The sequence below is a fragment of the Octopus bimaculoides genome, chromosome 14, assembly GCF_001194135.2.
Source record: "Octopus bimaculoides isolate UCB-OBI-ISO-001 chromosome 14, ASM119413v2, whole genome shotgun sequence".
Classification (NCBI taxonomy): Eukaryota; Metazoa; Mollusca; class Cephalopoda; order Octopoda; family Octopodidae; genus Octopus; species Octopus bimaculoides.
This window is the reverse complement of record NC_068994.1, coordinates 59,387,215-59,412,819: the sequence shown is the minus strand read 5'-3', so window position 1 is coordinate 59,412,819 and position 25,605 is coordinate 59,387,215. Positions and strand designations below refer to the sequence as shown.

Genomic DNA, 25,605 nt, shown 5'->3' with positions numbered 1-25,605 from the left:
GGGCCGACCAAAGCCTTGTGAGTGGATTTGGTAGACGGAAACTGAAAGAAGCCCGTCGTATATATGTATGTATATATATATGTATGTGTGTGTATATGTTTGTGTCTGTGTTTGTCCCCCCAACATCGCTTGATAACCGATGCTGGTGTGTTTACGTCCCCGTAACTTAGCGGTTCGGCAAAAGACACCGATAGAATAAGTACTAGGCTTACAAAGAATAAGTCCCGGGGTCGATTTGCTCGACTAAAGGCGGTGCTCCAGCATGGACGCAGTCAAATGACTGAAACAAGTAAAAGAGTATTGATATTCCGAGACAGTCGTAATGTACCCCACCTGAAAGGCATTTGGAGAAAATTTCATTAAAAAAATATCCATTTTATGAAAGTTATGAGGAAACAAAGTCGAACGCGGGATACACTTGAGTAGGTATGCTTAATATAAATATAGAACATACAGGTCAGGCGTGGCTGTGTGGTAAGAAGTTAGCTTCCCAACCACATGGTTCCGGGTTCAGTCCCACTGAGTAGCACTTTGAGCTAATGTGTTCTACTATAGTCGAGGGCCAACCAAAGCTATGTAAGTAGATTAGACGGAAACTGAAAGCTGCCCTTCGTGTGTGTGCGTGTGTTACGTTTCTGTAACGTAGCAGTTCGGCAAAGGCAACCGACAGAATAAATATCAGGTTTAAAAAAAATATCGTTGTCAATTCATTCGACTAAAAATTCTTCAAGGTGGTGCCCCAGCATGGCCGCAGTCTAAAGATAAACAGTATGATATATATATTGCCTACGATATATATCATAAATATATCATTTTACACACACATAAATAATCACGAATCGTAAAAAATGAGAATTAAAATATAATCGGAAATTGTGACATTCTTATCGATTATATATCAACTTCACCTTTCGTGTTTCCAAATAAATTATTGCACGTACGCACTTGTACAGCTGTCTGTCCTTATAACGAATATTTATCATTGCACTTGAATATAAAGGAGTGTTTCTCTTTTGATATTAGTCATTAAAAAAAAAAAGGTTTGTCGACGAGGTCAATTTTTTTTTTTTACTTTGAACTTTGAATTGAAGTTGTGCAAAAAAAAAATACCAGATACAATAGGGTTTCCGGAGAAATAAAAAAAAAATAAAAGGAAATATATTCAATTGTAGAACTAATAAATACCTTAACAGAGAAAATATTGAAAAAAAAAAAAAAAAAAAAAGCCCGCCGTACCTCATCACCTTCGTTTTACAAAGGCTACTACACTGCCTTGAAGCACTTCCCTCCGTCTGCCACGCAAGCAATTAATACGTTCAAAGAATTATTCCAATTGTATTTCTCTATGGTCTACTACTTTCCATAGTGTTTTTTCCTATTTTATATATTTATTTTTTGCTCTCCATTTATTACGTCGTATTTTTTTAAGGATCAATTCACCACTCATTATCATCAAAGTAACTTTATAAACAAGTATATTTTTCTAAGCTGGTTCGAACTTCAATTTACACGAACAATAAATATTTGTGAGAACATTGTTATTGCCTAAACACAGACACACGCAACAACATGGACATAACACAAAGAGATTTGATTGTGGGGCTAATTGGGTGTGCGGCAAATGAAAGAAAGAAAAGGGGAAAAAATGTAATTTTAACTATTTTTATTTTAATGTGAAAATACTTCCTCATTTACATAGCACCCATCTGAACCGAACTTATTTCAATACTGACAAAATGTCTATTAAAGATGCTTGTTGTGTCTACATTTAGGTGACCCAAGATGTTTTTTCTACCTTCACTTCGTCCTGTGTAAATATTAAAACTCAGCGATCGTCATTGATAAAAAAAAACCCCACTTAGTGTTGGTAGTTCTCCCTTTTTTCCTCTTAGCCATGCATGTATAATTTATAAGCGGCTAGCCGTTGAAGCTGTGCTCTGATTGGCTGAAAGCTGCCCCACCTGCGTCTTTATTGGTTAAGAACATGTCGCCAAGACACACACACACACACCGAACTGCTGCTGGTGGCGGTAGCGGTGTGGGCTTTCATCTTTCAGTCCCGGATCTTCCTGAAAACTAAACCCTGCTCACAAACACTTGGATGAAATTCTGTAGAAATGAACTGAATACCATATTATCTTAAACAAGGTGGGTATTATTGTTATTAATGAATAATATGCAAATAGTAAACAAATTGTTTTATGTATATTCATTATGTTTTGCTTTTATTAGAATTACTTTAAAATTATTGTTAACATTATTTTACTATTATTGGATTCCAGAAAATTAAAAAGAAAGTTAATATAAAGTGAAAGAGTGGACAGCAACGAATCGAAGCGCCAAATTGATTCATTCGGTGGACCATGCATCAACCTGCCACCTCCAGAGGATGTTCCTCCCCCCGATCAGTCGATGAATCATCTGTAACTAAATTATTATTTCTACTTCTTAACTCTAATATATATAATTATTTAGTTTGTTGTTCTTTCACAAAAAAGAAATAGAAAAACGTCATTGTTAACACTATTTTTTTTTCTTCTCATTTCTGATGCAATTTCAATTGATTAAATATTCCTTTTGGCTCATTATATTAAATGTATAAGCTAGCACTTTACTATATTTTGTTCACGCAGAAAACATCCCTGGGAACATTTTCCACAGTAATCACACGTGTTTAAAAGTAGATCTAATATTGAATGTGTGTGTATAAAATTATGTTCAGTGTATAATGAGGCTTTTATAATTAAACTAATTAAAGCGCGTATAATTAATATATTACGTGGCTAGACTATATTGAAGTGTAAAACCAAGTTTATTATTGTTTAATGCAATGGAGCCTTCTCTTAAACTGTTTAATATATCTATTGAAAACTTAAAAGAAATGAAATCCTAGTTTCCCTCCTAACCTCTACCTGTCAGACAAACCAGAGAAGCTCACCTATTTAATCTAAAATTTCTCGCTTGATTTATCGATTTCTGTCATATAACTCGCATATAACTTTTCTCCCTCTCTCTCTCTCTCATCTCATTTAAACACGTTTCATTCATCTCTACCATAATTTATTTTACAAATAATTAAATATGCGTGTGTGTGTAAAAGTGATTTGATCTAATTGTAGATTTAGAAATAAGAGCCCTAACAACCTTGAAACCTCATTAATTATTACTTTAAGCCGGAGTGTTAATGAATTTGTTAATTTATTAACTTGGACAAAGCAACAAATTATTGTTTGAAAAAGGATTTCGTTTTTGTTGGATTATGATGATCAATTATCCTGAAATTAGATCGGAATTTTTCTATAGGTTTATTCATTCATTGAGGCAAAATAGGAAAGCCTTATGTGTGTGGGTGTAATATACATATTTATAAGTAGTTGAGTTTATGTTTGGTCATAGTGACCAATGGTTTTACGTACACCGGACATAGTGAACGAATCCGGACTAGTCACTTCTCAGAATTTTGTTAATTTCTATTTAAAGAATCGGACTTTAAAAATATTTTTTTAAAAATGTTTTTGGTGTAGCATCGGTCTATGACCATCTTGGCCATGTTAGTGTGTGTGTCTGTGTGTTGTAAAGTTTACAAAAAAAAGTTTTTATTTTATTTAAAGTATATATAGACACATGATGTGTTTTTCCAACATCGTTAAAAGTATTTTCGTCTGTAAACCGAGAGAATTGGTTTCAAGTTTTCGGAATCGCTAATTTCTAAATATTTGTAGAAATCCTTCATCTCACAAATGTCAATGCTGATCGATATGACGTTTCGTCATCAATATCCGTTGATGATTGATAGATGTCTACCGTGTAACGGAAGCATATTAATCGTTATTTGACGCTTTGTTTTCACTACTCGTAAAGATCAGCTGTTGTAATATTTAAACTGGGTTTCTGTTGTGAAGTCTCAGCTGGGCTCTGGATAGGGAAAACCTATCAAATGTTGTCATCTACTTGGAACAGTTTTAAGTGGCAACGCCTGTAGGAATGGTAATCGCAGAGAATTTATGACAATAGTTACACTTAAAAGATGTTTCTCTTTCTTTCCCCATTCTTCAGCTGATAACACTATTCTCTCTGCTGATGCGAATGGACGTTCTTTGCTTCACCTGTAACATCAGCCGCCAGTTTCTTTAACGGCTGACGTTCAAGGTCAGCTTGACCACTTCTTTCCCAGCCCTACCACTCCATTGTAGGGACGGGTGGCAGTCCTCCATGTGGTCCCTCGACATGCTAGCAATAGGAGTCAAATCTCTCAGATTACACACTACTGTCTAAAGAAAAAACAATTCGATCAGAATGGGGTGGGTGGGTTAAATGAATTGTCATGGTTGGAATGTCTTGCAGAGGTTTGAATTCTACATATTTCTCTAGTTTGTCTGTCTGTCTACCTGTCTATCTCTGTCAGTCTATCTTTCTTTCTGTCCCTTCTATCTCTCTCTCTCTCTCTCTCTGTACTTTCTCTTTCTTTCTCGCCATCTCTCAATATATACCTAATTATCTCTATCTATGTCTACTTATATAAAGAAGACTTCTGATTTTTTTTTTATATGCTATGTTTTGAACATCGGAGATTCAGAATCTAAAACAAAATATCTAAATTTGAATGTCTTCCAAGACTAACAATAATAGTAACGTGGTGTGTCCTGTAATACCGTGGCATCCGGATTAACCATTTTGATGCCGATGAGATGATAATCTGGCCACCGACTTCGGTTTCCATTTCCATGAAATAATTAAACAATTGTAGTCGTTTCGTGAATCCTCTCAGTGTAATATAGCACCAATAATACTGAGTCCTCCTGGGTATATTATGAAAAATTTCGGATCAACCAGCGGCATGGTGTCATCATATTTTGTCTAAACATGTGAGTCAGTATTATCATGTGGTAAACCTGTCGCTAACTACATATTTTAAAATCATATTGTTGGGTTTTCACTTCATGCTTTTCTTTTTTTTTTTATCATGTCCACTAATGAGATTGCTTTCATTAATTATAGAAAGTGAAATCATTTGTACTATTGCTACATCCATTATATTAATTACTCAAAAAAGTGGTCTGCTGGCAGGCTCGTTAGCACGCCAGACTAAAATGCTTAGCGGCATTTCGTCCGTCGTTACATTCTGAGTTCAAATTCCGTTGAGGTCGATTTTGCCTTTCCATCCTTTCGGAGTTGATGAAACTAGGGCACTATCATGCTATTAGCTGTCAGAAGTGAAAGTGCTCACTGCTAGTGAAGTATCTGTCTGTCTGCCTGTCGATTCTTTGGCTACTGACAGCTAATACCATGACTATCTATTACTCGAAAGTTATTGGAACAAATTTGACACCTATATCCGTCTGTCTGTCTGCCTGCTGGTTTGAGTTGGTATTTTGGCTTACTTACTTACTTACTTACTGATATCTATCTACTATCTATCAATCACTCGTCCACCTTATTAGAAAACACAAATTTAATATAAAAACATATTTCCTGAAATTGCAAATTATTTAAAATATAAAAATATAATTTTCAACAGAGAGAATTTATCAAAATAGAAAACAAATGAAGTTTGAAGTTTAAAAATAATAGGATCGACCACTCACGACTAGCTAGCGCGGACGCGCGAACTTTCGAGTAATAGATAGAGAGAGAGAGAGACAGACAGACAGACAGACATATAGCTCGCTCCGGCCAGTCACGGTATTAGCTGTCAGTAGCCAAAGAATCGACAGGCAGACAGACAGATACTTCACTAGCAGTGAGCACTTTCACTTCTGACAGCTAATAGCATGACAGTGCCGAAATTAGTACCAGTTGTAAACTAGGGCCGATATAATCGGCTAACACCCTTCCCCCCTTCCCTTAAAAAATTCAGGCTTATAGTTGGAATGTTTATATTGACTACTAATGTGGTGAGCTGGCAAAATCGCTTGTGCGTTCGGATAAAATTGTTAATAGCATTTTGTTTTTCTGGCTTCGAAATTCAAATGTTGCTAAGATCGAATCTTGCTGAGAACAAATCTTTATCTTTTATTCTTTTGTTGTGGCCTATATCGACCAACTCGCTCTAATTGCTGGCTTTGTGCCAAAAGTTGAAATTATTGTAATCTTTGTTGTCTTGTGTAGGTCATTACGCCAATAACAAGAAAATTTGTTTCAACACACAAATTCACATTGAGAATCTGGCAAACCAAATACGAAAACGAAACTCTTATAATTATTATTTTTGAAAAACTTGTTAGGAAAAACTGATCTCTGACAGTGAAAACAATTTAAAAACCGTTTAGAGAAAAGTGTATAGGATGGTTGAATGTTTATTTGAGAAGGCATGATCTGAAATGTTGTATGTTCTTCTATATACTTTGAGCTTTTGGGGATTAAATTATTATGGTTAGATGATCCTTCATCTTATAAATTGCAGCATCATTTGGGATTGCACAACAATATGAATTGTTTTATGACAACATATTTTTTAGTAAAATATTCCTGAACATATTTCATTGGTTTCTTTGGATTTGCATGAATTGATTTTTCTCTCAACAGGAATAAAGGAAGAATTTATTTTTAATATTAAAATTTGACTAATGTGATTGATTTACAAACCTTGGCTTTAACAATCTGTAGTCTTGTGTGTGTGGTGAGTAAGGTGTATACACATAAATATATAACTGGCATTTTGTTGGTTACAAGTGGCTGAGAACTCCACAGACACGTGTACCCCTAATGGTATTTCTCAGGGAGATTCTGCGTGACACAGAATGTGACATGGCCAGCCCTTTCGAGCTATAGGTACAAATTATGTTTACCAGCTGAGTGGACTGGAGCAATGTGAAATAAAGTGTCTTGCTCAAGGACACAATGTGCTGCCAGGAATCGAACTCACAACCTTTATGACCATGAGCCAAATACCCTAACCACCTAGCCATGTGCTTTCACATAAATATATAAATAATATGTATATGTGTGTGTATATATGTACATATGTATATCTGTGTGTACAAGCAAGAATATGTACATATTTCATCAGCCTCATTTTAAATCTGCTTTCCATGCTATCATAGTTTAAATGAGTCATCACAGTTCAAGTTGTTTCTTATTTGGAGTCACTGGTCCAATAAACTGGTGTTCTTAGGCATCATTTGGTTATGTTTCTATGGTTGGATGCCCTTCCTATTGCCAACCACTTCACAAAGTGACCTGGATGAATTTCCTTGTGTCACCAATACTAGAGTTTGAAGGGGTGTCACATCCATACACTTTGCTGACTCCACAGAATGTATTGAGCCCATTTTTTTCTTGTAGCAGCATCGGAGAGGTTGTCTTGATCACCATTCGTCTAAAGAGGGAGTGTGGCAGGTTCTGTGTTAGCTTCAGCATGGGAAGGGGGTGCCCTAGAGGGAACTTTGTAACCTAAGATTGAGGAGACAAAGAGGAGAGGAAGCGATGACATCAGAAATGCCACAAATAGTTAAGTGCGTGAGTGTAGAGAGTACAATATAACTGAGAATGTAAATTTGTTCAGGTGAGCAAAGAAGGGAAGAGAAGAGGAAGTGATGACGTCAAGATTAGAATGGGTGTGAAGAAAGGTAAGGGTGGCAGTAGAGGTGGCCCAAAGGAGAGAGGAAGTGTGCTGGCTGGTTAGTGCATTGGGTGGACAAGGGTGGTCTAATGCAGCCCTTTATGTGTAGACATAATTGAGGATGGGGGGATGTGGTCAGCACAGATGGTGAAGAGAGTGATAAGGAACAGGGTGAGAAACAGATGGGGGGGGGGAGGTCAAGGTGAAGAGGTAGCAAAAGTAGGCTTGCCAAAGTACAAAATATCTCCGCTTCTAAACACTACTTTTGTGTCAGGCTAATGTTTTACTGTAAGTGGTCAGATCGTCATAGTTCTGCCTATTGCCAGTCCAGTTGTTTGTCAATTCTTCCATGAGTTGCATTATCTTCAGATCAGTCTTCACTTTGTTTCAAGGGGGCCCACACCAAAATCTGCTAACTTGGAGTAGTCTCTACTCTACTGTAGCTGTTGTTCTCTGTATGTATCACATGCCAACACTAGTACAGCCTTCTCTCTCCTACATTGCAGCACACTAATCTTAACTAATCTTTACACTTAAGGCCACACCTCATTATCATGCTGCAGCATACAATCTACCCTTCAGTTTGAAGGAGAAGACCTTTGTTTTCTGCAGGGGTAGTAATGTACTCCTGCACGCTTTTTTAACCCTTTCATACTCTGGTTACTCTACTTTCTGAACGACCATCTCTCCTGCTAATGAACCTGTGTGTGTGAAGTGCGGGGGTGTCTTTCAAAGCAGGAAACCACACACAATGCGCTTTTCACACACTGAGCACCACTGTCTTGTTCCTACATGTTTGCAGAAAGCACTGAGTGTATGTTTTCCCAGGGTTATGACTGCACAGAGTGCATTTCTTTTGTTGGGTTCTGTGCCATGGCACCCCGTTTGGCATGGATGAGTGATTGGAAATGGTCTTCACCAAGTCTGTGTTCAGGGTCAGTGGAGTGTCCTCATTTAGGTGAAGGCTCAACGAAACTTCTGACCAAGTGATGGGCAGCTCCTTTCCAAACTGTTGATGTGACTGGATTCCTCTGTGCAATGGGGTTTTCTTGTAGACAATGTAAACAATTGTCACTGCTAATAAGTTTATCAAGTGAAAGAAAAGCTTCAGCCACCATTTCATAGTTTTTCTAGTAAAAAGGTGTAAATATTTTCACATCTGGTCTGTGATCAACAACCCACCATGTTGTGAAAGATGTTTGTTAATGACTGGTATTCCCAAATGGTCAACTTCATTTGTAATTGGCATTGTCATCACACTTGTCAGACCATTTTATTGCCAGTAGGTTTCCACTTCACCTTCCGTCATTTCGATTTGCAAGACAAGGACCTCTCAGCAATGAAGACAAAATGTTTCAGTGACATAAAAAGGTTAGTAATACAAAGTTCATCAAAAAGAACAGGGAATGTGTTGCAGTTATCTACAAAAGCACAATGTTCTTGTGGCGCACATTAGTTTTTCTCAACAGCCCTATGACAGCAGTGAAGCTGTGCCTCATGTTCCTTACCATCAGGCTGAGGGTTGTAGTCAGAACCTGAAATCACATGGAAATCACATGTATAGTCCAACTGACTTCCACACAACAGAGAGTTTGATTTGAAATTTGTCTGGCTTTTTTGCGAGATATTTGTTCTGAATTTCAAGCACCCTTTCCAGTGTATCATACCTTCATCAGTGCACAGGTTTTTTTGGGGTTTTTTTTTTCCAGGGTCGTAAATATCACATAACTGGTATGTGATGATTGGTTTATAGGTTGGTCTCATTTTGTAGCTTGGGTCATAATTGAAGTCCTTTCTTTCTGAGGCTGCCATATTGTCAGTCAGGTGCAGAAATGGCAACAACTTCCTGTATCTATTCCTGGACATGTGTTCTCCAAATTCTGGTGTAGGCTTGGGTTTGTCCATGGAGCAGTATGCATTGAGCACTGGCTTGTCCATCAACCTCCCACATCAACATTGTCAAGCTAATTTCTTCACCCCATTTCTACAAGTGTCACAATATGAAGTTATGGACTTTTGATTATTTTGACCAACTGTATTGACTGAGGTATTGATTGGTCTCTGCTGGGGTCAGTTCATATTCTGTGCCTTTCACATAAAGAATGAAGTAGTCAAGTGATGATGCATTTGTATTGGCAGTGAGGGGCCAGTTCAGCTGCAAGTCTCTGGGAAAACTCCCACCTGTCAATAGCTGTTTGACATTAATCTGTATAAATGCTCCAGCATCTAATGAAATCATGTTTTAAGGATCAAACTCCTCAAATTTGATGTGAGAATCAAAAATACTAAAGTCCAAATCAAAGAATTTAGTTTCTGCCAAACTGCTGAAAAATGGTGAAGTGTTGCTCTTGTTCTAAGTTGGTGATGTAACATGTTAATCATATGCAAATCAGTTCTCACAACCACTTTCTATTGGCCAGTATAAATTTCAGATGATGTGTACTACATCATCTGAAATGTGGAGAATTCCAGAAAGTACCTCATCAAAACTGAGATAACTTGGTTCCTGTGTATCAAGTTAACATGCACAGAATTGAGCTTACTTGCACTGTAAGGGTTAAGAGCAGACTGGACAAAGACTCTCTTATATGCTTGGTTATCCCATTAGAATTAATTATATGCTTGGTTATCCCATTAGAATTAATTGATAACCTTTGTTACTGAGGTAATAATTATCAGAGGAAGCAGGTGTTCAGAAAGTATAATAGCTAAGGTAGGAATAGGCTGGGGAAAAGTTCGGAGAGCTTTTAACTGTGATGGTAATGGGTGTTTTCCATCAGTAAAAGGCAGATTGTATGTCACTTGTGTTTGAACTGTAATACTGTGTGAATATGGAAGACTTGTGAAGACTAGAAAGAAATGAAAACAGCATCTCTGATAAACGTGTGTGAATGCTCAAGTACAAATGAACTGAGAAAAGGTTGCACAGGTGTGGACAATATGAACGGAGGGTGATTTCCGTATAAAGAAGTGCTGAGCACTTCAAGTTAGTGGAATGTATGAAAGAGGGAGATTGAGGAAGACTTGGGATAAAGTGGTGGAGGCTGACCTGATGATGTTGCATCTTATGGAAGAAGAGATGACAGTGAACTCTAATGATTGGTAGTGTTGCAGAAGTGTTTGAACATCTGCAATAAAATCCCCACTGACACAAACTTAACGTTTAGGGCTCATACACTTCTTGCTACTTTACATCTTTTAGACCCCATCAGGGGGTGGGGGTGAGACAATGTGCTGCTGCCACAAAAATGCATCCAGTACACACATTGTCAAGTGGTTAGAAAATGGGGAGAGAACGTGTAGCATTCTGTGGTCCCTTTTACTCAACCTTTTTTAGCATTGGTGCCACAAGAAAATATTCCTGGTGCACTATTAATTAGTTGGCAAAAGGAAGGGCATTCAACCATGGAGACCAAGCTAAACGGTCCCTATGAAGACCTAGTCTTTAGGGGCAATAGCTGAGAAATGACTTGGACCCTGACACAGGCCAGCATGGAAAGATGTTAAATGATGATATCAGTATGGCTGAATGATTAAAGAGCTTCCTTTCCAACTATGTGATTTTGGGTTCAGTCCCATTGTGTGGCCCCTTGGGCAAGTGTTGTCTGCAACTAGAGTTGACCAAAGCTGAAAGGAGCCCATCATGTGGACCATTGTCTTGACATCATGTGATGGTTGTAAATGAGTGTCTCTGTCTCATACACTATTAAAGGCTCCTCCCACTGCAGCCTCCACAACTCTAGACAGTTTCCCAAGTGTCATTTGTATTGCTTCGCTTGACGTGATGAGCATCGATCACATGTAATATGTTGCAATGGTTTCAAATTTTGGCACAAGGCCAGCAAGTTACAGAGAGACGTTAAGTCGATGACATCAGCTTCAATAATTAATGGGTAATCATTGCATTGACCCTGAAAAGACGAAAGGGAAAGTCAACCTTGACGGAATCTTAACTCAGAGCAAAAAAACAAAAAGCCAGATGAAACGCTGCTAAGCATTTTGCCTGATGTGCTTACAATCCTGCCGATTCGCTGCTTTATGTTGTAAAATTACAAAATCGTTAGCATGCCGGGCGGAATGCTTAGCGGTATTTCGTCTGCTGTTACGTTCTGAGATCAAATTCCGCTGAGGTCGACTTTGCCTTTCATCTTTTCGGGGTCGATTAAATAAGTACCAGTTACGCACTGGGTCGATGTAGTCGACTTAAACCCTTCGTTTGTCCCCTCTATGTTTTAACCCCCCTCCCTTGTGGGTAATAAAGAAATAAATATTACATAATTGTTATTTATATATATTAATTTTCTGAACCATGTATTATTGAAATGATTGTAATGGATTGAATAACACCAACATCTCCATTATTGGACTTATTTCTTAACTAACAATTTCTCTTTGGAATTTCAATTTGTATGGAACAGTTTTCATTATAGAAAACTATCCAGTTTTATACTCTCTCTCAGCGAATATTAGCTGGAGTGCCGAGGAGATCCCCTTTTAGTCTTATATATTGTGTGTGTGAAGAATTTTGATTGAAACATCTTACTGGAAACATGACTCTCCAGCCTCATTTCTTTCTAAAGACTTTTTCATTTTCCGAAAATAGTTGTTTATATTTTTGTTTAGAACAATTATCAACTCATGATTCACTAACTTCTTCTCGTACCCGATATTGTGTCCTACATCTTATTGGTTATTACTGAATTTAAAATTCCCAGATATGTTAAGCAATCAGGAAATGATTGAGTAGTGGTGTCTGGTATCACTTCCTTTCCAGGATAGACGGCTTTTTGTGTTGCTATATTTTGATATTAATAGCTAAGAGGTAGAAAATTAGTGATTTGACAATCCCATTTCTTAAATAAACACTTTCAAACACCAACATATAATTACATCATACTATACACAGGTCACGCACTTTGTGATGTTACATGCGGACGTGAATGTCCGCACACATACGTAAGACCACAAACAAGGCATTAGTCAGCTCTGTACTGTTATTGAAGACTCTCGCCCAAGGTGTTGTGCAGGGGCACTCTCAGCTGAAGCCGCATGGGTGGTAAACAAATAATTATTTGTTTATATATATATATATATATATGTGTGTGTGTGTGTGTGCACAAACCACTTTTTATAAAGGTGTACATAAGATTAGCATACAGAATTCTTGTGCTGTTTTGTTTCACCTAGTGGACTACGGCCATGCTGGGGCATCGCCTCGAAAGGTTTCGTTGAATAAATCTCCCATAGTACTGTTTTTTTTTTAAATCGGTCTCTATTTGCTGACCGCTGGGGTCCAGAGACGTAAACAAACCGGCCTCGGTCGTCAAGCAGTGGTGGTCGGAACAAACACAAGATCACACACACCAAATTCACTCACAAAACGTTCGTCGGACTCAGGCTATGGTAGAAAGTATTTGCCCGAAGTGCCGCGTAGTAGAGTTGAACCTGAAGTCACATGGTCGCACAGTGAACTTTTTTAGACACAAGTCCATACTTGCGTCTTGATAGGAAATAACAAGAAGCTCTCAGTTTGGCCTCTGCTGCCATGACGAAGCTGAACACCTCTATGGAAAAGTCACACTCCATTAGTTGACAAGATTAAAGTCAGCTGTTAGCGGCGGGGAGGCTCACGGCAGCACAACGGCCAAACTTATTTGTCTTTTTAAACTTGAAGAGTCAATAAGCTTGAATTCTGTTCACAATGGTCAGAGTATATTTCAAAATATGATTTAGATCTCCCCAGTCTATTTATTTTTAATGTTCATGCTGTGTTTGTGTTGTTTGTCTTACAGGTTCATTCGTATGGAATTATTTCGGTAATTTTTCATATTAACACCCGCACGATTTTCACTAGGGTTTTAGGGTTAGGTTTAGGGATTTACAGTTAGGATTAGGTAATCGTGCGGGTGTTAATCTGAAAAATTACCATTATTTCTTCCCTCGCTACAGTTTGTTTTCTTGACCCTGTTTTATCGGAGATTCTCAACAATATTTAATTTGCTGATTCATTTGCTTAGTCAGAAGGAGACGACGAAGAGTTTACCTCCATGGCTGGTGGGAAGAAATAAGGGATTTATCTTTAAGCTAAAGTTCTGGTCCAAATGTTTACAACAGTGGATTCCACAAAAGCAGCCAAGGTACCAAGCGGTTGTGCGAAATCGTGTGACCAATTAAGTCTACCACCAGACAAACAGGAACAGTTTCAACGATGGGGTTCCAGGACGTTTTCATCTACCAAATGTCACTGAAAGGCTTTGGTCGATCCGTGGCTGTTGTAGAATAATTATATCCAAAGTGCTTCGCAGCATGATTGAACTCAAAATTGCACAGTTGAGAAGTGAGCTTGTTTCACTTACAAATCGTACCTACGCCTATCTTCTTGTCGGTTCTAATCTAACAAACCTATGATCAGAGACATTTCAACCGTAATCCTCTTGCTTTTTATCCAGACGTTAGGGTTTGGCTTGAGGGATATTTGGCTGCTATTACTAACAGGTTGAGCGATCGCAAGAGGCTCTGGTTTCATCTTTTATCATTTTGGTGCAAAGCGGCAAGTTTTAAAACTGTTTGTTTTCAGGGTTCATGTGTGTAGATGTTGTTTACTGAAGACGGTCTGTAACCTTCGTGGTCATGCTCTCGTCAATAAGTATTGGAAATGAAGAAAATCTTGTCCAGGACTTCTATATTCTTGCAAGGAATTAAGCATCTCCTGTAAATTGCATGTGGCAGAACATTTTCGTATTTTAGGCCAAATAATTGTCAGCGAGGTTGTTTTGACAGCAAGCACTCGCGTGGGGCAGCAAAAATCACTGATAAAAATATCCATATAGTTATCAAAATGAGGAGTATTTGATGGTACGGTTTGGATCTGCAAGAAGTAGAGGTTCATTGTTCGGTTTCAGATCCCATTTAATTGATGTTGCATATGTTTCGAGCAGTGAGCGAACGTGTCACTTTCACTTCTTTCTGTCCGTGAAACTGATTTTTTGTGTTTTTACAGTACCTTCTAGAGAAGGCTGACGCCCACTAAGATTCCAATTCAAGTACGTCCTAACGTGCGACCTTCTGTGTTTATAAAAGACATTGTTTCATCTATTTACTGGTACCGACGTTGACAAAGGACGTTTGGAGATTAATGGAAACCTCATAAGCTGAAACAGCTTGAGTTGAATATGTATGTGATAATATGAAGCTGTGTGTGTGTGTGCGCGTATAAATGGTTATATAGATATACTTGGCTCTAGGTGTAAACGTAAACAGAGAGAAAGAGAATTAGCTTAGGAATCCAGGTCTGATTAATACCAAACTACTTTACCAGTCGTTCAACAATATTTAGATCTCGTTGCACAAACTGCTCCCTTCAACGATGTCCATATATTCAATGGGTGGTTATTTAAATAAACTATTAAATGAAAGAAAATATCTTACACGAAGACACATTCGATTCTAAGACACTCTTGCTTAGAAACCGATTTGGTTTGATTATCCGGCATCAAGTCGGTCTTAAGAAATTCTACCGAATCTACTTATTAAAGAAAATCATTTCTTAGAAGTACATTATGCATATATCATTACGTATATACGCTAAATATATATGTTTACAGAAATCCATAATATGTTGTTTTTTTTTGTATAATTACGAAAGCATAAATTCTGGTTTATCACCGATTTCTTTAATTAGATTCGGTTTGGTGTGGATTCTACGCAAGGTCCTAATAGAAGTAGCTTTTTTTTTTAATAATTACCAACGCATTCGAGAAGAGATGGACTGGAGTTGTTGATGATGCTACACCAGTCGTTATAATAGCGGTAGTAGTAGTAGGCACATCTCTTCAGTGGTGGTAGTAGTAGTATACACATCTCTTTACTATTGGTAGTAGTAGTAGTCGTCGTAGTAGTGGTGGTGGCAATGTGCTAAATTGAACGGTGAAAAATACTAGCACAAACAGGAGTCGTAAATTGTGATGTTAGTTTTTACTGGTCTCTGCTGTAATCTTTAATCTGATATTTTCTGAATATCTTCGTCACTAAGTTATTTTTCTAGTCATTCGTTATGACATTCAGAGATTAAGAATCAACTGGTGGAACCCGTATTTTCCCCCCCAGCCGTGCAATTTCAACAGTCACTTGCAAGTATCTCGCCGCCGCCGCCGCCTCTACGACCCCCACCACCACTAGTCTCCGCCGTCGCTATCACACGCTCTGTTCTATGTCTATTAACCTTATGATAGAATAGTCTTAACGTGTTTCGCATCTTCCATACATTTGTTCACTCCTTATTTCCTCCTCCCCTTCTAACAAAGAATCTATTTAAACCACACCAACCTATTCACTCATATTGACTGGTACGATATTTATAACCTGGTCGGTGCTATACGTTTCGTTTTACTCAAATTCCAAGCCATTAATACCTTTTATATAACGATAAAGATGATGATAAAAGTAATAACAACAATATCGGACATCTGAATGTCTTTTATGAATTTCCATGTGTCGTTCGTCATCCTGGAGCAGTCTTCCTGTTTCCCTCACCTTTCTTAGATTCACGTTTCTCACCTGATCGAAATATTTACTTCACCAAGAATATTAGTTTGAAATAATTGATTCCCTTATTTCGTCTGACCCGTCTCCCTGCCTGAATCTTCGACTTAGTCTACAGAATTTTTGGAAGTTAGTTCATTGCCAGTTTCCATGGAAACTTATAGTAGGACTGATAGTTGTGGTAGCCAAGGACGTTCCAAGCGACCTCGAAGTGTAAGTACAAGCTTCATATTGATTTTCTTGTTTCTCTTCTTTCCTCTTTCTTTTATACACTCATTGTTTTGACAGGCAAATGAATATTTTGTTCTCCTGCCACGCACAGTATACACACATTACCTATATACATATATACCCCCCGCCATATATATATATATATATATATATATATACATATATATATATATATATTTATATACAGACATATATATACACACAGACATATGCACATATATACACGCGCACTGTGGGCATTCGCTTTTAGTTGTCAGGATCACAAAAAATTTCGGCACCTTCCGAACGTACACACACACACACACACACACACACACACACACATAAACACTGGAGCTTCATAATTTTGCGTTTGTTTTTGAGGTATGTAGGTTTACCGTCGCAGAGCAAATAATATCTGGTTCCCCTAATCTTAAGGGATTAAATGATATCACACAGATTATGTCAAACGGCACTTATTTTCGTGTTCTTACGTTTGTCTGACATCGCTATCTTTGAATGTCTATTTCTAAAATACTCGGCTACGTTTAGACACCATTCGATCTTTCGATCTCCACATACACACACACATACATACCTATTTGTATGCGTGTGTGTGTGTGTGCATTCGCGCGCGCATTCGTATGAAGAGGTGAAATTGAAAGAATAAAAGAATAAGGTTTATTATGGCTAGCACCTGATGGATAGTGAGTTCACAGTCTGTTTTCTAAGCGATCTCTTGCGTTCTAAACGGGGCCTCGCTGTTCTGTGATTCTTATTTGAATCTTCTACTGCCAACTATGTGTTAACCCTCTTTTGAGGGCTATCTCTGGCCGCAGAAGCTTCCACAACTGGCTCAGATCTGAATAGTGCGTCGTAGTTCTATTCGGAGACATTTGTTTCTCACGCTTACACACATTCATAAAATGTATGAATTATGAATGTTTCTGGAAATGGCTATGCAATGAATACGTCTTATAAACACTCATGCATGAAATATAACAAACGTTTTAATTGTGATATATAATATATGTATGTATGTGTGTGATTTGTGTGTATATGTGGGTGTATACATCAAGTATATATATGTGTGTGTATGTATATTTATGTCTATACCTGCATGTGTGTCTGTTTATATATGTGTGCGTGTGTGTGTGATATTGCTGTGCAAGTGATGATATGGGAAGTAAGATGTTAATGTTGCTGTTAAGAGTGAGTGTTTTGTATTTCATGTGAAAGAAGGTTGTTACTGTAATCTGCTAAACTGGTTGGTCAAGTTTGGAAGGTGTGAGGTATTTATTTAGTGAAGGTCAAGGTGAAACTCACTTTGACGTGTGTGTTGTCTAGTTGAGAGACAGACAGATGGACTTCGCTATATTCCGGTCGATCTACAATGATTCAGAAATTTTAATGCAACACAATAAAATACATTTATTTAAAAATCCTTTTATTTAAATATGAGATACAAATGTTTATAGTTGCTCTTTTTTTCTTTTTCCATCTTTAATTAAATTGAGGCAATATATTTGATGTTTTTATCAGTTACATAATTGATACAAAAATATAGTGAGAGAAAACGATTCTGTTTTGAAAAGCAGAAAAATATGCTTCGTTTTCCTGATTTTATTCCTTAGTGAAAGATAATAATGTTTGTATCATTCCGTTGCTTTTGAACTGAGGTGATATTGAGTAGCTGGCGTGAAGGTCATTCTCTCGTTCATTAGGTTTTTTTTTGTTTCTTTTTTTTCTTCTTTTAGCCATTGACGTCGTTATCTCTATAAAAGCCAATCTGATTTTTCCGTCTTGATTTTCTCTTCCAAATATTTGCAAAGGTTTATCGAAACCTGATTAACATCATAATAGAAACCTTGGTTGTCATTAAAGTTCTTTTTCTTTTCGACCTATGCACAATAGCTTAAATGTGTACGGAGAAAGGATTCAGTCGATTAGGCACTGCTCTTACCACACACTTTCATACTTTTAATAAATACACTTCCTTCTCGTTGGTGCGCCTTTTAGCACAATATTTGGCCCAGTCCTTAACAAAGGCAACCATGACTAGAAATCAGGGCTGGGTTTTCGTTATGTCATTTGAAAGCAGTTTTACGTAACACCTTTATCAGAAAATTTAAACATACATGGACGACTATCACTTCGAGCGAGGATCTTCAGCAAGGAGCTGTTCTGTGCTTATTGTTGGGTATTGTTTATGTCGACGGTATGTCTTTCTTTAAAAGGTTTCTATGATCAAGTGTCTTCATATCACAATATTTAAATATTGGTTTCTTAGTTAGACAGGAGGTCAGTAATTTTTGATAGGAAGGGGCTTCTCGATACTATTGCTCCGAGTACTTAAATGGTACTTTTTTTTATCGATCACAGAAAGAGGAAAGGCTAAGTTGATCTTGGCGGCATTTTCCCCGACGCTCTATCGATTCTGCCAGTCCGTCAGCTTAGTATTGAAAATAGAATTGATGGGACTGTTGTTTAACCCCTGAGAAGCCCGAACCAAACAAGCTTACGTTCATAAGCATTCCATCCGTAGTTCTCCCGTCTTATCCGATATGCAGGAAATCCAAGATCGCATTACCCAATGTGTTCTTTAAGACGGTAAGATGTGGGAGATTTGACTGCTTTTTTTTAGTGTTGGAACGATCCCGTAGAGAGTGCTAGAACCCATATTGTATAGTAGTGTTGTCGATTAAATATGGTAATGTTATATTTCTAGACACCCCTGACAGAAACTGAACTCCGAACCTAAATGACAACTAACCGTCCTTTGGGAGTGATTTCATTATATTACTTGTACTTTATCGACCCGAATGAATGAAAGTCAATATGAACCGCGTTTTTTTATTTATTTAAAATGGAGAGAAACCGTATTAACGTAGCAGGTTTTCTGCAAAGTCGCTGTCTTAGAATGAAAACCGAAACTAAAGAATTAAATAATACATTGAATCAACGAGATGAACTCTACTGAGTTGCTGGAATTGCTAGAGATAGCAACCGACTCTATTAAAATACACCTCCTCCTGTTATGAAATGGGAGGCATACATTGGATGATGTAGTCCTAGATACACAATGATCGATATAAAGTACTTACAGTAACTTCTCACTAGTATGTATAATTGTGACAGCGTGCAAGGATAATTACCAACCTATATTATTAAAGTGAATCTTAAATATCTTAAACCGACGCCGTGGTACTTTCGACAAATGTAAACAAATGCCTGTTAATTTTTCCACGGTCAAATAAAATGGTGTTGTAGCTTCTTGACCCAGGTTTCGAACCTTATTGGGTTCATCTTCAGAAGTCTTGTACCACCACTTTTGCCGACAAAGACAACAAATAACATACACCACCTATTTTGTACACACTTATTGTGGTGGCTTCAACGGATTGGCTTGGCCTGATTTGCATAAATCATGTTCTGACGATTGCTAATTCAACCAAATAGCCTCATCTTCACACTCATTTAAAATCACACACACACACATACATGTGTGTGTGTGTGATTTGAAATGGATCTTCGTTGATTTCGTCGGTGCATAATCAGTCGTACAATCAACTGCCCTGATTGCTCCATTAAATTAGGGTGTATGTGGTTTTGTCATTTTCAGATACGTGAACCCTTCACGGATCTTCAGATAGAATCACCGTCACACAATGTATCGAACATGACTGGACGGTTTATGTACGGTTTCAATCTTCGACGAGATTCCATACAGTTTTCGTCTACCAAAAGGTGTGACCAAATTTTTGTTGTGAAGAAAATAACCTTATTTCTTCAGCTTCTGATATCACACTGACGGATCGAACTTAACACTTCGTCTCTCTCTCTCTCTCTCTCTCTCTCTCTCTCTCTCTCTCTCTCTCCACACCTTTTTTTTTTATTACAAATACACATAGGTAGTATATTTAGTTGAAACTGATTAACTGAAATTATCCCAGTAATTAGTAGACAAAAACTCCTTGACTCATTTGTATATGTGTATCTGCTTTGGCATGGTTTCTACGTTAGGAAGGGCAACTAGCCATAGAAACTATTACAAAACAGACACTGGCGCACGATGCAGTCCTTGGACCCATCGTAGCCTGGTGTACTCTCCAACTCATGCCAGCATGGAACATAGACGTTAAAACAGGTGTGTGTACACAGAGTGCCTCATAGCGATGGACACGTTTTATTTATAATGTCCAAGATCGTGGCCATGCTTGTTCCTGTCCTAAGTACTTGCATTTAGGATATGTCCACGATGATTTTCAACCCAATATTTACGTGCCGTTATTTATAGCTGTATGTATGCTTCGAAATCCACTTTTCCTCAATAGAATATTGTTTTGTTTTTGTTTTTTTTGGTTTTTTTTGCCTTTTGCATTCTCTCCTCCCAGCTGATGTTCTGGCGGTAAGTGATCATCGTTTTCCCAGGCTCCACTCGACTAGTTTTTCCTCCCGGTGACACGGGGTGCGATTCTAAGAACCTAGATTGCTCAAAGCCAAAATAGACACCACAAAATATTTCTCCATAAGTTTTCGCCAATCCATTGTCTTGGGATGGTGCCTTCTTTCGTTCTTCCTCTCTATCTCTAGCTATCAATCTACCGTTGTGCGAACCTTTTTTGATCTAAAAGCTGTTATAGTCTTTGTTTTAAAAGTGATCTGGTATCTTATACTAGATCTAAAGCCTTTATTATGGGCCATTGTTGCTATCGTCTCCATATTTTCAAGAAACAATAATTATTGAAACCAGTTCCTGCAGACATTAACGCGTTTCTCGCTTCGAAATAAGAGGGGGCGGGGAAGGAAGGTAAATTCGGGGTGAAAAATCTGGAAATTTATTCTTGAAGGACATCGTTTGCTTGCTAAATTAATGTTTTTATTTTACACACAACCACAAACCTATTAACTTCAAAGATTTGACGGGGTCAATAATTTGTTTTAATCTTCGAATGCAGACGTATTTTATTGACTGAAAAAGATGTGTGTGTGGTGAGGAATGTGACCTTTCTGTCTTTCCCAAGTGTATCTAACGCCATGAGTGAAGTGTAAAAGTTACGACCGGGAGTCGAAGCAGAACTCTCAGTGAGTTGACCTCTTTGGCAATACTTAGAAATGTGCGCACTCAACACAACATACACAGGTGTGGTGTCTGTTTTGGTGAAGGCGACCAATAATTGGCTGCCAGCCTCTCCCCCCTCTCTCTCATTAAACGTCAACTTCAAGAATTTCGATCATTTTATATTAGTTGGGTGATTTCAGAAGAATAATAGGGAATTTTCTTTAGGTTAGGGATGACTGACTTTCGGTATCGATCTATGTAAAGGGACGTAACTCTACGCCCCGAACGAAGCATTTTTAGTTTGTTTAGGGGAAACATTCAACAGAAAATGTAGATTTTTATGAAATGAAATAATAGAAAGAAATACTATTTTCTTTAAATACTTGAACAAAATCCAACACGATTCAACACCAGAACTTCTGCATTGTTAATCGACCTGCTACAAATAGCAGCTAAATCTCAAGTCACACTTTGCAGTCTTAAAAGGGGTGGAGTTGCACTCTTTTTCAAGAAGTGGGTGATAATAGGTTTTGTTAAAATCTTTGTGATTATGAAGTGCTTTCATATTTTAATATTAAAGAAGCTAAAGTTATTTCATTATCGAAGTAAATCGTTAGGAGCCATGCTGTTGTGCTACGACAAAATTGAATTAATACATTTTTTAAAAACCTAAAATAAGAGAAATTATTTCAATATCCTTGCAGTGAAGAGAACAAAAAGTTAGTTTATTCCTGATTATAATTGTAAATTGATCTCATATCTGAGCAGTTATTTGATTGTTTAGCGCTGACGACCGATGACTTGTTAGAAATTTGTTTTCGGGATGATTAATGTTCTAATGTGATATTATTTAACCATAACGAAATAGCCAGGATTTCTGACTTATCTGGCCCCATGATAAGCTCCTAATAATCCAACGAGGATAAATAACAATTTCTTCTACCGTCTTATTTCATAGTATAAAGCGCAATAACAAAATATTCAATGAAATGCAGTGAAATGTTTAATAGAAAACGGATTTTAACTTTAAAATGAAAGGCTATTTGCGAGTTACAGGAACTTTAATCCAATATTTTAACTTATTGAAATCCACTGATCTTCTATGAATTGGCTCCTTCACTTTCAGCTTGGTTCCCTGAGAGAGCAAAAAGGTTCTTTAGTCGTTGTCACTCTGATTAGTGGACAAAGGCTTTTATGATTATGCTAAACGAACCAACCGAAAAGTTTTCTTAAGTAAAACTATTGGACATTATGTGGCACTAGATCAACAAGCACTTATTCGTGGGTCTTGGAGATCAATGGCTTTTCTGAAGAAGATCAATAGCTGATCGATCAAATTGGATAAGAGTATGATACCAATGCCCAGTGTAATTATGGTCTGTGTCTTGTTACTCCATGGATGCTTGACATTGTAATGTGCGAGCTTCGAGAATATGGTAGCCACTGAGCTGTAGAGAATCTTTTTAAGTGCGGTTCGTTTGGTTTGAGGAACGAAAGAGAATGAAGAACTTCGATTACCTCTCCAGGAGTTATACTTCTGTCTGTGGATCCAATTTTGAAAGTAGTTGCAAGGCGAAGACAATATAGAGTATTAATCGGAGACTGATAGTGTTGATCTTCTCTAAAGATATTGTAAACAGTCTTTAAGAGAAAATGTCCGAGTTGTTGAAGAGTCCAAAGTTAGATAAAAGTGGTTGTTATTCTGACGTGTTGAAATATAATGTTAAACGCTTAAAAAGGATTTTTTTTTCGATCGCAAAATGTCGGTATCCAATAAAATTTAGGGGGTCAATATTCAATGAAGAATGAAACGTTAAAAAAATGATAGACCTAATCCACGGATTATCGGCGAAGTTCAATGATAGTTGAGATTATCGATCAGTTTTTCAAGTGGAAATTTATTACTGTAACCCGCAAATCGTTTTTCATTTTAACATTATTTTTAACGTTTTGTTGCGCTTGAATTGTATATTTTCTGTTATTTTACGTCATGCTTTCCAATAAAATTGAAAGAGTTCTTATTTAAAAAAGTGTTTTAATCTCAAATTACAAGATTTGAGATCGATACCGACTTTCTACTTATTGTTTTAAATTCAGGCCATGAGAAAAAGAGAAACCAAAAACGAGTGGTTATCTTTAAAAGAAAATGTCATTTAACTTCACCAGAGTTATAGAAACGAAAGAAAATTTTATTTCCTTGTACTTGATAGTCAAATAATCATATTTTTTTTTTTATGATCTTTTCCAAACAACAAAACAGTCTTTGTGTATTTGTTTACGGCGAGAAATTTTCTTCATCACAAAATACTAACTACAATGAATGGTTTTCTTGCGGTTTCGAATATGCTTCAAGCATATTTAAGCTGACTGCTTAGTAATAAAACAGAATATTAATTCTTTGGCGAAAACGAGTTTATTAAAAGGTGCTTGCCGGTAGAATTAAACGATCAAGACCGTTACTGTGATTGAACCCAATTGTAAATACAACCGCGACTAAACTAATTTTGGGCGCTCTTTCCAAACATTGAAGAATTTGTGTTATTTTGCGTAAAACTACGAATGACCGTTGCTGATTGCTATGTCTTTCCAGCGAAAGACACGCTTGTACCTTATGTCAACAGGAACACGCCTAAAAGCAAACTCAACCATAAATGTTTGACGTTTTCAGCCATAAGCAAATACAGTACATTACCTTAGATATCCTCCCCCTATTTTTTTTCTTTCAAAATCTGTGTAACTTGAAATTTCACTCCTATTTCTAGAAAGTCGAATGACTACGTAGAGGTTCTCTCATTGGCTTCTATTCGATTTTAATCAAGGTTACTTTTGTTAGGATTAAAAGGACAAAAGTAACCTTGATTAAAATCGCATTTATGTTTAACAAATGTAGTCATTCGATGTAAATGACTGATACAAGTGTTCGGTTGAAGTGTTTTATAAAATCTGATGTATTTATGATCTTCGCATTTTGGATTCGACACCACTGCCCTCTGTAGCCAATCTCTGGAGTTTAAACAAAAGATTTATACAGGTAAATCGTCAGGAATTTGGCGAAAAAGAAGTTAATATTGTCTATATTTATATATGTGCACGTGTGTCTGTATGAACAGTCTCTCTCTCTTTCTCTCAGATCTCAACCCAAATAATCGCTGTATCCCATTTATCCATCAATAGATTTTTATCAATTTTTGGAAATTATTGAAATATCCGAAATGACAAGTACCATCTTTCTTTTATGTTTGTTAGCCATTTTACGTAATTATTGGGGTCACTAAATGAATAAGCAAACAACGTCCTTGAAACGTTAGTCTATATCTTATAAAGCTTTCGATTATATTTTTAAAAGTCTGCGGTGAATTTGAGAACCACTGGAAAATATCGGTGGCACCACGTCAAAGGAAGAAAGAAAACAAAAGAAAATTCCTTCCTCTGTTGCCAAAACTGAATTCTGTTAACCCTAACGAACGGCACCGCTGCCAGACATTGGAATAGTTGTACTAATTATGGAAATATTATTTTAACCAACATTGGCTTTAGTCTTTGGAATACAAAACTACATGGCTCTGCTTTCAATAATATATTTTAACAAGGGCGGCGAGCTGGTACGCCGGGCGAAATGCTTAGCGGTATTTCGTCTGCCGGTATTTCGTTCTGAGTTCAAATTCCGCTGAGGTCGACTTTGCCTTTCATCCTTTCGGGGTCGATTAAATAAGTACCAGTTACGCACTGGGGTCGGTGTAATCGACATAATCCCTTTGTCTATCCTTGTTTCTCCCCTCTATGTTTAGCCCCCTGTGGGCAATAAAGAAATAAATGTATTAACAAAAAAAATAATAATAATTACCCACTAATTGGTTTCTTCTGTTGAGTTTCTATGCACCCAACAACATCAATCTCTGGGTATTCTCTAAAGGGAAGTGGGTCAGCTGAATCAAATGTTTTGCTGCGACTCAAAAAGTTCCATTTCCCTGAGATCCTTCAACTGCACCCTCATCGGTGAGGTACTTTGCGGGTTGGCTTAACCCGATGTGACCCAGGACCGTTGAAGGCACCCCCCCCCCTCAGAATACAGATGCTCAACGTAACTGGGATGACATCAAATACAAATCTACCTTCAGGCAGATTGAGACATCCTTAGGCCAGTACCGACTCGCCTGGCTCCGTTTCACTTCGCGGCCAAATAGCGGTGCGTCGATCAATTCGGTGCCCTGCACGTGTATGACTCGCACGG

The 25,605-nt window shown here is 37.4% G+C and overlaps 1 protein-coding gene across 3 annotated transcripts in view; it reads left to right on the top strand.

Moving 5' to 3' along the window:
• The window catches only part of LOC106878013 (hexokinase-2), a 65,638-nt gene that overhangs the window by 6,838 nt on the left and 33,195 nt on the right, over nt 1-25,605 (top strand). The window contains exons 1-2 of one of the 3 annotated variants that reach the window (XM_014927091.2): nt 1,991-2,148; nt 2,283-2,423. In XM_014927091.2, coding sequence (XP_014782577.1) covers nt 2,364-2,423 — 60 coding nt within the window. In that variant the 5' untranslated portion in view covers nt 1,991-2,148; nt 2,283-2,363. Of the gene's footprint in view, nt 1-1,990; nt 2,149-2,282; nt 2,424-15,465; nt 16,316-25,605 lie in introns of those variants that run through there. The other 2 variants (XM_014927093.2, XM_014927090.2) reach the window with 2 other exon arrangements.